At 37.5% G+C, this 15,074-nt stretch overlaps 1 protein-coding gene across 1 annotated transcript; it reads left to right on the forward strand.

Annotated features, from left to right (window-relative positions):
• Positions 1-1,727: 1,727 nt before the first annotated feature.
• LOC104465182 (baculoviral IAP repeat-containing protein 6-like) lies at positions 1,728-12,777 on the forward strand (the record flags this gene model as incomplete). Its single annotated transcript, XM_010078123.1, has 6 exons — positions 1,728-2,028; positions 4,847-5,064; positions 7,324-7,488; positions 9,491-9,659; positions 12,111-12,195; positions 12,474-12,777. Coding segments are annotated over 6 exons (1,242 nt in total), but the record flags the coding sequence as incomplete, so codon positions are not given.
• Between the last annotated feature and the right edge of the window lie 2,297 nt (positions 12,778-15,074).

A 15,074-nucleotide genomic window follows, 5' to 3' on the forward strand; every position in this document is an offset into this window, starting at 1 on the left:
ATAATTGGGTATATAATTTCTCCAGAGGTGCTGAGTTTTTCAGAAGTGTCAGTAGTGACATTACTGTGGATTACTCCTTCGCCTGTGGTTCTAGGTACACAATCTTTATTAAAAAGGGAAGAATAACCTGTGAATTATTCAAATTCTGTTTGGCCATATTTCTGAAAATTTGTCTGATACTCCTAGTAGGAAAACTTGTGAATGTTTATTCCCTTTGAAATTAAGTTAATCATGAATGAAGGGTGCTGTTCGGTAGCCTGCACACAAAACTACGGCGGGGATAAGAAACCTCTAGAAAACGGGAATAGGAACCCTGTAGTGACACTGGATATTAATATGAATCCTTTGTAAATAGTTCTGCAAAGATGTTTTAGAGGTCTAGTATCAAGCCTGTTCAAGAATTAAAAGTTAAAGAAATGTGTTCACATAAGCCATTACTGTATTTTGAAATCCAAGAGAGAAAATGTGTACTCTCTGTTGAGGAAGACTGGTTCAAGGAATTCTGCAACAAATGAGAGGCAACTATGACCATGATAAGTATCATCCTGGCTTTTTCCTTCTTTCTCCATAGTCCTGGGAAGTTATTTTATTTTCACAATTTTTTAGCTTGAGATATGTGTTTGTATTCAAATACTGAATCAGACTGTGATCCATAAAACCAAATTAAGTCCAATAATACTAAACAGAAGAGTCAGAGTGAAGATTGATGAATTCTCCAGACTCTTAATTTCCTAATTTTACTTTTACATTTCTCTAAGTCGTGGATACTTCTGATTCTGTGTTTTAAGATTTTCCTAATTATTCTCTTAATGTGGAGAAGATTGGAATAAATGCAGCTAGAGATGTCTTTGACTTTTAATTAGGAATTTGCTATTCTGAATAAATTCTGCCAGGGCTTTTCAGATTAATCCTTTCCAGTTTAGATCAGCCTGGTGATAAATACTGAAATTTAAAATATGATTGCATCAATTCATCCAAATAGCATAAAAGTCTGAAGCATCTGTGATGTTTAATTATGAGAAGGGACCTGGGTGTCATACCTTCATTTTAACTGAGTGTGCGACTGTTTCCTGGGGAATTGTGCAACAGTTGCCCCACTTAAACTCTGATTCCCATCCTAATTACCTGGCTGCATAGGCCTCTGTGCAGTGTTAGTTCATAAAACAGAGCTACAGGCTGTTGTGTTAGAGCATAATATTAATAAAGGCTGGCAAATCCATGGAGAGCCCAAAAGGAGCACATGAGTGGCTACAAGACTGCTAAGATACCCAAATTTCCTCTTAGTTTTTAAAGTTATTCTGATTAGTTATTCTCCTTTTTGCAATATGTAATTAAAAATTAACCACTTGAGTGCATGCTGTTTAATGTTAAAAATAAAAGGGCCGTTTCTTATTTAACAGTCTGATATATAACCTAATCTTTGTTTATTTCTGTATAATTGCGTTTAGATTTTAAGCAACACGTTTTAACTGAGGATTTTAGGTTGGCAAAATACAGTTGCTTGCTCTTGTAGATGGGACTTTCTAGAACTATATTGAAAATGCAACGTGTATGCCCTTTTAAGCCGTTTGGCCTGGTCCCTGTATCTGTAAATGTATTTCATGTGACTTTTTAATGGTGTCCTAAATCAACATTGTACATCCTTTAGCTTCTAACTTTAATAAAATTTTTGCTTAGGTGATTAAGTGAATGGCTAACAAATGTTTTTGTTGTTTTTGTTCGTTAAGGTGAGCACTCCAGTGGTTACATCGACCACGCAGGAAAAGCAGAAGGACAGTGATCAGTTTGAATGGGTTACCATTGAACAATCAGGGGAATTGGTGTATGAAGCACCAGAAACAATTGCTGCAGAACCTCCACCGATCAAGTCAACAGTTCAGACTATGTCACCCATACCCGCGCATTCTTTGGCTGCCTTTGGTTTATTTCTCCGTCTCCCGGGCTATGCTGAGGTGCTGCTAAAAGAACGGAAACATGCTCAGTGTCTGTTGAGATTGGTGTTGGGAGTTACAGATGATGGTGAAGGAAGTATGTGCTGCAATTATTATGTTTCTTTGTAGACCACGGCTAGATCGTTTTACTTAATTTTATTTACACTATAATGCTTTTAGCAGGAAGTTTGAATGGTTTGTGCAGAACTTTGTTGCTAGCATCTTAGTAGTCTGTTGTCTCTAAATATTAAATTATTTCTGGTGAAGTTTTCTCACAATCTAGATGTCAGAGTAATTGTAAAATAACTGCTGATAAAGCTTACAGTGACACTATCGAGATGACAGTGCGCTCAGACAGAATGATCTGAGTAGCTGGATATGCGCAACTAATTGAGCAAATGTCATAGTTCTGCAATCAACTGCAGAATAATACGGATAGGAGCAGAACTACAGTCCATGTAGTATAAACTATTGAATAATACTGTTTGAGAAAAAGAGAGAAGGATCTAGAGATCATAGTGATCAAGTTAGCTGAGCAGGAACTCTGCCTTAGTGGTGTGAGTTCAGAGGGAGAAATGAGATGTTCTTCAATGACTGAACTGATGAGCCTAGAGTCAATTTGTACTCAGTGTCTTTGCAGCCAAACCTGGAATTCTGCCTATGGTTCTAATATTTGTATTTCTTAGTGCTTTGAAAAACTGGAAGAGTGTACATGAAAGATGTTTTAGTACTTTTAAGACATTTCCTTTCATTATGACTTTGAAAAGAATGGTGGTTTTTCGATGGACCCATCAGCTGAAGTTGGTCTCTATTCAGCATCCTATAGAGTGGTGGACAACATGTAGCTCAGAAGACCGGCTGAGAAACTGAGTCTTGTTTAGCCTCCCTTCTGTTTATCTTTTTATTTCTCTTGCGTTTAGGTACACGACAGTAGACGGGAATAAACTGGATACCAAAAATTCAGTCTAGCTGCTCACTCCCACCTAATTTGAACAGTAATTAACTGAAGGACTGTATGCTGTCTCTCAGATTTTTATGTCCTTGAGTGGTTCCAGTCCCTTGCTATTGCAAACAACTTTTATACCCCCTTTTTTGTTTTTTTAAGAGACTAACTCGAACTATTAAAATTTGGGTTGCTTTCTTTTGAAGAGACCAACTCAAACTATTAAAATTTGGGTTGCTTTCTTTTGTGTGTGTGTGTGCGTGTATCCACTACTGCTATTGGAATACAGTTCCAAAACATCCGTGTATCCACCACTGCTATTGGAATACAGTTCCAAAACATCATTTTCCTGATGGGTGGGGCTGCTTTAATTTACAGACTAAATTTATTAATATCCATTTTGTGCCCGTTTATCATTGTGCCAGCATTGTTCTTCATCATAAATAGCTCTTATTTCTCTGATGCATTTGTTGACAGGAATTATATTCCCTCTAGACTTTGTTTTTGCTGGACTAAACAGTCGATTTCTCCATTTCCTAAACCAAACATCAGAATTCAACTCTTTATGAAATGTGAAATCAATTGTACACAATAGTCCCTATTAGTTCTATGGATAAAGCATTCATATATTCCTTTTCTTCTGAAAGTGCATCTTTTCATACAGCTAGAATCTCTTTATTTTCTTGCTTAATATGAACAGCTGCACTTAGAAATCCACGGCTTATAGATTCAACATGGATTCAGTTGTCTGTGGAGATAAATCACGGGCAAATGTTTAGTTTTTCATTTTTTTGTCTCCTTGTCATTTGGCTATACCTGCAGTTCTGGAAGTCTATCAGATGGACTTTTTTTCCAGAGATGTCCAGTTTTGTTTATGAAGATCTCAGTCAGAGGACTTTTTGCATCCTTCTTAGTATTGTCTTTACAGAAAGTATCAGATAGATATGAATTAACTCATGTATGTATGCATGTCTGTGTAGGTACATATATATACAAATACAGACATACATATTTGTAATGTATTTCAGTTTAGACCTCTGGATGATGATATAGCTGATAAACTAAGAATGAGAGAAAAAATGATATAAATATATTTAAAATAAGAAGCAAACTTCTGAACAGAGTTGGCTATTTTGAAGTATTTTCAGTATTTTTTGTTGTCAAATATCTCTATTTTCTTATGCACTGAAGAAGGAATGTGAAATGCATTATTAAATACAGAAAAAATTGAGAAGGCTTCCTAAATCTGAGTACGTTGCATTAATAGGTCACTTTGCTATTTGAGATGTGGCTTTTAAAAGAGGTAATTTTTGCTCATAATGCAAAATGGTCAAGAATTTCATATTCTTCTACTACAAAATTCAAACATGCAGCTCATCTTATTAAAATTATGTTAGTATTTCATCGTGTATTCAGCTTGAATAGCATCACAGCTTGTATTGTGTCAGTGACATAATTCCCACTTTGGGCATATGAATGTGGAAAAAAAACCCCTGTAGCACAGTAAAAAACCCTATATCACAGTAAATTACAGCTCCTTGTGAGCTGAACTGCTGTTAGCTGACTATTGTCATTCTTTAGCTTGCTGTAGTTAGAATGTTTTTTTTTAAAAAAAAAAAAAAAGTCCAAAGCACCTTTGTTTTCTTCATTCAGAAATATGACCTGAAGTGTAGTCAAATACAGAAATATACTCACTGTTATTCACAAACTAAGTTTCCTCCCTGGAAATGGTGAATCAGATTTTATAACTTTCATTCTTAACCAAATCCATAAAGGAAATAAAGAAACATTCTTTCTGCTACGCTCTTCTGCTGACAATTTTTGTGACGAGAAAGCTAATATTAGATAGCTTACTGTATGTGAATGCTTCGGTCCTTAGTATCTGTTGTTTACAAACCATAGCAGAGATTAACAGGCTATATTGAACTGTTGAAAGAAAATGTGGTTTTGATCTTTTTCTTCTTCAATCCAGGTCATATCCTGCAGTCTCCTTCAGCAAACGTGCTTCCAACTCTGCCCTTCCATGTGTTGCGAAGTTTGTTCAGCACTACGCCGTTGACTACTGATGATGGAGTGCTGCTTAGGCGAATGGCACTGGAGATTGGGGCTATACATCTTATCCTTGCTTGTCTGTCTGCTCTAAGCCACCATGCACCAAGAGTGCCCAACTCTAGTCCCAACCAGGCAGAGGTAAGTTTAGCAGCAGAATAATTGCCAGTCAGAAGCAGTAAGAGTTTTAACTCTAAAAAAGAAAATAATCTCCATGCTTTCATTATAATCTAATTTTTACAGAATTGGCATTCGAATAAAGAGCAAAAATTATTTTAAAGTACTTAATTAAGTAATTGTCCTTGTATGTTGCAAATAAACAGAGAAATAATGAAATTTAACCAACAAAGAAGGCTTGTCATGAGGCATTAAGGTGTAATCAGTTTCTTTCACAGGACCACCTTTTTCAGTGTGTGAGAGGCATAATGCTTAATGGATGGTGGTTCTTTCGTCCTCATTAGATAGCATGACCGCATTACCTTATTTAGCATTCATCATCTAAACTCTACTGGCTGCAAATTATTTCCTCTTAAATGCTTCACAAATGTAAATGAGTTGTGAAAATTAATGAATTAATGTAGTGATTTTTTAATCCCCTTTTTACTGATGGGGAAATGAGATCTGAAGACACAAATTTTCTGTAGTGTTCAAGATCCCAAGTGATTCTCCAAAATTAACTTTTTCAAAGTACTTACCATATTTACTACCCTCTATTCAGAATATGTATCCCCTGATTTTTTAGGATTATGAGTTGCCATTTCTGCATACCATACCAGTTGTCTGTAAAAGGGTTTAAACAAAAATTAATTTGTTCCTCTCTTTAGCGTCTTTGTGTCTGCCACAGTTCCTGGTGGCTAAGTAGATGCAAAATACAGGGCTGTCCATATTTTAGCAGCTCTGATACTGATGAGGGATTAAACAAGGAGGAGATGAAGCTGTGCCTGAGAATTATTCACTTTAATGGCTAGTCAAATTTAAGGGGAAGCTGAGATATTCTGCTTCTAATGGGGTACCGGGCTGCTGACACATTAACGCCTTAGCATTATTGCGCTTTTGGAGGGAAAGGACAAGCATTATTTCTTATCTCTGCGTCAGTTCTACCATGACCCCTTGAACAGCTTGCTTTCTCCTAATTCGTTATCTATCAGGTGATAGATGGTAATTTGAAACTAGAGGTCCATCAGGCCTGCACCAAGGCTTGTATTTCTGGGGCCAGGCTTTCCCTTAAGTGCTTTAAGTCAATGCTCACGACAGTTGTCTTGAGTGTTAAAGGCACAGCATGTTCATGAGTGATGTGATGAGTAACGTCTCCATGAGAATAACCACACAGCTGTTTCAGCACAGAGATGCCTTACGTTCCCAATGTAACAGTTAAATGGTGATTCCAGACAATGTCCGTATGGTGCTTCATAGGTGAGAACTTCTTTTGCTATTGCAGTCTGCTCATACATCACTTCTTTTCCTTTATGTGTAATCCTGAACAAAGTCACTGAAGAAGATCTGAAAATTTTCAGAGCCATAAATCAAATTATACAATTGAAAGTAACAAGTCTTCATTACTTGAGAAAATGAGGCCACTTGTTTAGGGTGCTAAGTATAGAATTAGGAAAGCATTAGTTAAAAAATGCTTATCAGAGGTTTTCCTGCATCCTTTTTGCCAAAGATCTCGTAAACTTTCAAAATTAACCTAAGTACTTAAATAGTTTCATAAGGGCTAAGCAGTATAATATTGGAGTCATGTTAGTAAAATGTAGTGATGCCGACCATTGGAAAAAGCTGTACGAGCATCTTTGGAAAAATACTCTCTCAGAAGATTTTAAGGACATTTAAGGTATTTTCCCCTTAATACCTGGAGAGGAAATAGTGTATGTTTCAGTGACCCAGAGGTCATGTGTCAGAGCTGTACATGTAGCTTAAGACCTCTTGCCATTTTTGAGCATTTATTCAAAATCGACACATGCTTGAGCATCTCAGCATTTTGGTTGTGTACTTTTGATGACATTTCTACTTCCATTCACTTTATCTAATTATGCTGTTAAACTTGACTAAGTGTTAAACAGTGATAATTACAGAGCTGTGGTGTTTAGCATGGTATTGATTATGTGGCATTGTAATACCTTAATCATTTAAGCAGTGATGGTGTCTTAAAAGAGAACAAAAATGGGCTTAGAGAAGAATCACTTGCAACAATTTAGCGCTGACCTGTACTGGAACTCCGTATCTGTGGCAGAGTCTTTCTTCTATAAAGCTTTGCATCCCCCTGCATCCCAATGATATCTTCATTAAGTTAATAAATTGAGATTACCTTCTTTTGCAGAACAAAGGCTTTCTAAAGAATTGGTTCATAACGTGAAAAAAGTGAAATTATTTTGGGTTTGTTGTTTTTTTTTTTTAACTTAGCCACAGGTGTCAAGTACACACAACAGTGCATCAACAGAAGAACAGCAGTTGTACTGGGCTAAGGGTACAGGCTTTGGAACAGGCTCCACAGCTTCAGGATGGGATGTTGAACAAGCTTTGACTAAGCAAAGGCTGGAAGAAGAGCATGTGACCTGCCTCCTACAGGTGTGTAACAATGAAATCTTGATTAACAGTGAGCACTTGAAACACTAGAACCTGGATAATAAAATTGAGCATATATTTTTTCAGTCATATAGCACAGCAGTTGTGGTATTTTGGGGAAAAACAATTAGTTTACACTATCTGTTTACATGAAAAATGGTATAGATTGTATTTTGAGTGAGGCTGTTTTCAAACATCACTAGGCTGATGCATAAAATAAGACCTGAGTGGGTAAGCCTGAGTGACAGTTCTGAATAGACAATGAACCAAGAAACATTCCCGTGTATTTCCCTGGAGCTGTCATGTATCTCTGTGGACATAATTGCATTCAGTTGAAAGTAAAGACTGTCCATTAAAGGAGGAGGCTGTGGGAACAGACATTTTGTTTTGTGTGCCAAATAATCTTACCTATTAATTTCTCGCATATTTTTGCTCTGCTTTAAGAAAATACCCACAGTTGTCCATGAACGTGTTATGCCTATATTACAAAAGCTCAGATATATTACAAAATTATGAGTATGTCAATTAAATTACAATATTAACATCCAGTTCTTAGTAAAACTCTGATGCCTTCCAAATTCCTCATATTAAGGCAAATAAAATCCTGCATAGATAGGCCTTTGAGTCTGGTTGTGAAATGTGAGCAACCCCTGTTGTCTTAGGTCAGTAGAGAGAAAATGAGATTCTATCTAGTCATACAAAATTTAATTCACAGATCTGTCAGCTCAAATGCATTAGCTAACCTCATTGCTGGGGTAGAGCGTGAAGGAGATGAAATTTCGAAAATGCCCGCACCCTGACTGATGGAGATACCACTTTGATGGAATCTGTTATTTCAGTGGCTGTAGATTATCAGGCACAAGTAACATGTCCCTTGCAAAAACAAAACAAATAAAACCCAAGATAATTTTTCCAAGCAAGAAAGAGGAAAATCACCTGAATTACTCTTGGCAAAGCTTCTAGGCAGCATTCTATGTTATGCCACGCAGAGGTTTAGCTGTAACTGCCGTAAGTTGTGAGGTAAGGAGGCATTTGCTTTGGGCAATCAGCAAGTGAAGGAAGGAGAGTAGCAAACCCTTCAGCATTTTTCTGAAGATGTCAGTCAATTGTACAGCAGACATTGCCTGGTCCCTTCTCTGGACGGGTTGTTTAGAAAAATTCTCTTGTATGGATTACTGGTAAAGTAAGATGCTGCAGCAAAACACCATGGGTAATGGGGTTAGAGCAAAGAGGGAGAATGAAAGAAAGAAGAGGCTAAAAGAGTGAATAGCACCCCTGAAACTTCAAATAACACTGCCTTTCAAGCCTTGAAGTTACCTAATCTGAGAGTACAATGGCACAGATCAGACCCATGGAAGTGCATTAGGTTGTAAATCTACAACCCATGGTAAGGGCCCGTGAACTCTGCAAGAGCTGCTCTAGGATGAGCAGATGTGTGGTCGTGACATGACTGCCCCACTGTCACTCAGGGGAGGTTGCTCCTTGTTCACTGAAGCAAGTGTGTGCACACAAGCCATTCCTCTAAGTAATTGTCATGCTCAACATAAGTTTGTTTCATCTGTAAACCCTGAAGTCCCATCCAAAAGGAAGTTAGAAGTGTTTTTAAAACATTTGCAGTTTAAAAAAAAAAAAAAGAATCTTTTCTTGCTAGTGGGTGTTGTAAAGTGAATGGGACAGATCAGCTCCATGTCTCGGTGGTGTGAGCTGCTAAACTGCTGCTTCATGTAACTCCAGCAGGTTTGTCAAAATTTGTATTAATTGATCTCTAAAAGTCATTCAAAATTATAATAATTATTTAATTTTATCATTAGCCAAAGTTGGAATCATGATCTAATAACTGTATAGAATTTCTTCCGAAACACCTTTGGGACTGCTGAAATAAATATCAGTACTCAATTAGCAAAATTGCTAGGGAAGTATTATGGTGTCTTCCTTAAGGGAAGAAAGGCAAAGTTCTTTTCCCTAAAATAAATCAGTTTTGAGTAAGTATTTTTGTGCGTTTCAGGTTCTTGCCAGTTACATAAATCCTGCAGGGAGTACGTCAAATGGAGAGACCCAAACTAGCCATGAAGGGAGAGGACAAAACAGCAGTGCTCTTCCATCCGTTCTCCTAGAGCTGCTCAGTCAGTCTTGTCTCATCCCAGCAATGTCATCGTACCTCCGCAACGATTCAGGTAATGTGCCATTGTCTCCTCCTAAATCAAAGTTGCCTTCCTTCTGTCAAATAAGTTTTTATATAAACAATAGGTAGTTCTGGCTAGTTTCAGGATATTTGCCAGTTTAGAATTGTGCTAAGGCAACATTCACTTGAGCCTTAGAAAACAACATGATAGTGTTCATTGAAAGATTCATTTGTTGTAAGAGTTTAAATTCTGTTGGTTTCATTTCTTTTTAAATTTGAAATGTAATTCTTAAACTGTTGAAATTAACAGGAAAGTGGTATTTCCATCAGAAAAGTGTATATTTTAGTTGTTCTGAAGAGGATACATGGGGAGAGAGTAATTTGTACAAGACCATGAATCTTACTGTGAAGAAAAATGTTAATTTTGTAAGAAAATTGAGCAAGTAAATGCATGAAGATGGTAAATGTTGCATGCACTAGTGCAATTCTCTTTTACTTTGATCAAAGCTGGTTATGTTTTCTTTAGGAAATAAAAAAATAAGCCTCTTATAAAAACTGCAACATATTTCAAGTATTTGGGAACAATGAAATTGTTGGGCTTCTTTAAAAGGAAAAACAAATGAGTTCTATGTTGTCATCACATTTCTACTCATAGTTTTAAAACAATAAGTTTCAGTAGTTTCACCGGGTATGTTGTATCTCTCCATGGAAACCATTTCAGTTGCACAAGATCATGTCAAGCACTATGAGTTAAGCAAATGCCTGTGTGGAACTAATGGCAAAACCAGCAGACTGGGTTTGTGGTTTATATTCAGGCTCACTAGATGACAGGCTTTAGTATGACGATACTGATAAGCATTTTTTTCTGCAGATAACTGTCAGCCTGAAGTTTTTAAACACTGGCTTAACCTTGGGTTGGATTTTTGTTTAGTTCCTTTGTAAAGATGGATTTAATCCTTACGTAGCAGAAGGAGTTGTTCTAAATCTGAATAATTTGGGTTTGAACCTTATTTTGCCTGCCCTGTTTTTGGAGTAACTGATACAGGTCTTGTCAGAGTGCTGCAGGTCTTTCGGGTGCCAGTTGTAGGGTGTGGTGGTGTGAATTTCTTGAAACAATGTCATTGTTGTTGAATTACACTGTATATTTTATCTCCAAGGCAAGAGAAATCATCCTTGAGTATTTACAAAGCTACATAAGACTAGAACAAGAATGTGGTTCTTTCAATCTGTGGTAACTAGGGCACTACATAATTTTGTATGATGGAGTGGAAGTAGTTCAAAAAGTCTACTGGGGCCTTATAGTAAAAATAAAAATATGAAGATGTTTCACTTGCCAGTCCGCAGTTTGACACCTCTCCCTAATGTTGCAATTAATTTGTTGGTTCTATTTTGCACATATTGCAGTGAGGAAAATGAACTCCATAGCCTGTACACTAAGCTCATTATTACAAATGAAAATGTACTGTAAAACAATAAATTATAAAGTAAAACCAAAAAAGTGATCTTTCTAACAGATACCCGTAAATTCTTCTTTGTTGAGGTAGAAAGGAAAAGTCATTGAAAAGACCTGGCAAAAATGCTGTATTATCTAAAGGATGAAGCTGTTGGTTCTGAGTTATAGATGAATCGCAGCTGTTGAAATTGCTTTTTTGCTGTTTTCAATAGAAAAACATATCTTATGTTTAACTGGGGAAGAACAGTCAGGTACTGATAGAAGAGATGAGATATGTGGCTGCTGGCTAGAAGTGCGGGCTAGTTTGACTTTCAGGGACCATTTGTTTCCCCAAAGTACAAAGAAAAGGCAAAGTTTCAGAGGGAAATGCTAATTTTAGGTGTGTTTTCCCCTACTGGCCTACTGTTGTTCGTGGTTGGCAGGGGGTGTTGAAATGTTGTGTCTGTGAATTAACAGTCAGGAAGGAGTGAACAAAGCAGATACTTCTCCTTTTGTTGTAAATGGATGTGTAGCTCTTAATGTAGCAACTAAACCCTATAAAAGCAAAGCAAAACCTTGCTTTTCAGAGAAAAGCTGTTACCTACTCTTTTGATTACAAATTCACAAAGGATAAGGTTATTTGTATTGGAATTTAGAACTGTAAAATCTGAGGGTTGTTACGCTTAATACATTGATCCAAGTGAGTCTTGAATGCTTCCTGCTGTTGTTCAAGTGTATACATAAAACTGTAATTAACAGTGTTCTTCTGGATTTAAAAAAAAAAAATAGCTTTGGAGGCTTATATCAGTCAAGCTTGTCTTTGAAAATGTAATAGGATATCGGCAAGAGGGAAATATGCAGAAACACCGACTTCTGGAAGGAATGTCTTCTCTTCATGAATATTTGAGTCAGATGCATTTAGGCTGAAAGGAGTCCCTGAAAAGAGTTTGTCTTAGTGATAGCCAGGCATAATTCCAATGCAGTAATTATTGGTTAGTTCAGAAGCAGATAATTCTCACATTAATGAGCCTGAGTTGCAGGTGATGCTGGGGCTCTTGGTGTCGTTAACAGAATGTCAGGAGGCACAGCTGGTAGAGAGCCTGGCTGTCGCAAGAGAGACAGGGGTTGGGAAGCTCCGGAGCTACGTTAAGCTTTGGTACAATACTCATAAGACTGAAAACTTGACTTAAACAATGTGAAAACATCATTTTTAAAAGATGAAGCCAAAACATTTCAAATGTGGAAACCACTTTTTTTTAAACCTCAAATACCAATGCAGTGTAGTAGAACCGATTCGAGTCTTCTGTGTTAGACATGATCTACTTTCAAGTCTCTTTATCTTGAATATCAGTTTCATCTCCAATAGGGCTGAATGTCTACCCAGAAGGAGTAGAAACGGTGTTAGTAGTAACGCTTACGTACATGGTCTTCTAGTGTTCAGACCTGTGTAGCTTCTGCTATCAAAAGGTACTTTGCTGTGGAAGAAGCCGGTACCTGTATTCTTCCTGGAACGTGCTGGACTGAGAAGTTGGGACACTGCATACAGAACGTTATAGAGTGTTCCCAGGTTCTGGCACCCCAGCAGGAACAGGCTGTGCCAAGCACAATGCTGACAGAAAAGGGCAATTTTCAGCAACTCTGTAACTTTCTCAGGCTTGAAGGGATGCTGGCGGGACCAAATGAAGGTTACCCTCATGCTGGAGTTACTCGTCTACAAGATTTTAGGTTTTGCTGTTAACTTTCGCAATAACAGTGATTGTTACACATATATATATAGCCATCTGCCACATGCACAAAATGATGTGGGAGGAATTTTCTATAAGGAAATATGTTCAATGAAGCTGCTGCGTGTGCTGTTTCCCTTTATTGCACAGTAGGCTGATACTGCTGTGGTGATACAAGATAGGAAATATTTTAGTATTGATGAGAATTTTATACTTTGTTTACATATATTCAGCTAGCTACAGGTATGATATATCGTACTTAAAGTTGTTTTTGCAAAATTCTTGAACAGTCGAAGTATCAGAATATAAAACTGGCCTTTGTGACAGTTAGAAATGTATCTAGGTTTTTTGTTGCTTAAATATGTTTTGCCATCCCTGCTCAATTTGCCCAAAACACACACGGACTAGATTGTTATCTAGGTTGTTCTAGATGAAAGGGATATTGATCAGATAAGGAGTGCTCACATATCATTTGATCTTTTAGAAACCTCACCTTGAAGCAGATCATTACAAACCAGACTGCTCTGACACATTCTGCAGCTTCCTCTGCATCAGAGCAAGGTGATTGTGAGGTCCTTGAAAATGGTGAACTGACCACTTTACATTAATTTCCGTAATTGCCTTTTTCTTGTAGAGAAGGTTTACCTGTCTATGAAAGACTTTCCTTGTTGTGCATGTCACAAGGGGCAATAGCTGCTGTAATCCTCACCTTGGTTTTTGATCATTTTTCCAGTGTTTGTTTCATATCTTCTTGTGGCATTAGTGTGGCTTTTATTATATTTCATTTTATAACTAAAAAAAGTTTATCTTTCTAGCATGATGAGATTTTATTACACTTATGTTTATTCCTAAGAACTTCCAATTCATGCTTACATTTGTGAAATTGATGTCGTTCTTAACTTCTGTATCGCAGAACATCTAGTATGTATCCACTACTGAGCACTTATGCACATTTCACACCAAAAGCCATCATGTCAAACCTTTTCACTTTGTCTTGTATACAGCACATTTCATTTGAAAGAATTACTGCTGTAGAAACTCTTTCAAATATGTAAACACTTCTCTCCTTGAACAAAATGCACAACAGTGAAATTTGCACCGTGCGACAGGAGGTTCCCAGCCAACGGGTGACGGTCAGGTTCTAACTGGAGTACCTGGCCATCTTGAAGGTCTAGATTGTGCTGGTAAAACTAAGAGTTACTTGACTGATGGACCTAGGTTTATGAAGACTAATATAAGCTAGTACTTACAAGTGGGAGAGAAGAAAGCAGTATTTACAGTAGTCGTAGCTAACAAGGCAGAGAAGGCAGTAGAAGGGAATCATGAAACAGAAAGAAAATCAAGTGACATTTGGGACAGGGACTGTCTATTAAGAAAATTAAGTGACATTTGGGACAGGGACTGTCTATTTTGTTCTGGGCTTGGACAGCAAGTGTAGTTGGGATTTGTCAGTGATACCACAATATTAGGTAGACTCTTCTTGGCTAAAAAAAAGCCCAGTGTAGTTGGGATTTGTCAGTGATACGAAAATATTAGGTAGACTCTTCTTGGCTAAAAATATAGTTGTACTGGTTTGTCCCTAAACTGCTATCTCGCAAACGCTGAGATTACTTAATCTTGTTTAAAGCCTAAGAGTGAGAGAGGTTTGGTACCATTTAAAAACCCTGAGATTACTTAATCTTGTTTTAAGCCTAAGAGTGAGAGAGGTTTGGTACCACCTCTTCCTTGGAAGACAGACCTTATAGCAAGTTGCAGAATTCTACCTGAATTCTCTTTGCTTGAATTCCCAGGCTTACAGGAAGCAGGTGATGTGATTTAAGCTGGGGTTTCCTTGCATGCTCCCCTCTGAGCTCTCTCAGCCACCCTTTCTTTGGTGGACAGAGCCTCCATGTGACATGGTCAGCGTAGCTTGTGGTGTTAGATTAGCTCCGGCTTCCTTGGGTTTGACCTCTGAGAAGGGGTGATGCGTTTCTATGTGAGGGCTTTCTGAAACGGTTGTGTCTGCTGACCAGCATCTTCCACTTCGTAAGAGTCCTGTATTTGCTTTTAATGTACCTTTCATAATTCACCAAGTACTGTCGAACCCTCGACTTGTGGATTCGTTAACAGCTGTGCTGCTTCATCCTGCTGCCAAATACCTCATTGTGAACTTTCTTTAGTAAGTACTGTGCACCAGGTTGTTGAAGGTGGAGATACTGAATTCTTTTTTCTGCCTCTTTTGATATACCTTTGTTAGTTGAGTCATTAAAGTCATACTTTTCAGGTCTAGCCTCCTTGCCTCGGAGCTTGAACTACATTAGATTTCCTGCTG

Source organism: Pterocles gutturalis, unplaced genomic scaffold (assembly GCF_000699245.1).
Source record: "Pterocles gutturalis isolate BGI_N339 unplaced genomic scaffold, ASM69924v1 scaffold30188, whole genome shotgun sequence".
NCBI classification, from domain to species: domain Eukaryota; kingdom Metazoa; phylum Chordata; class Aves; order Pterocliformes; family Pteroclidae; genus Pterocles; species Pterocles gutturalis.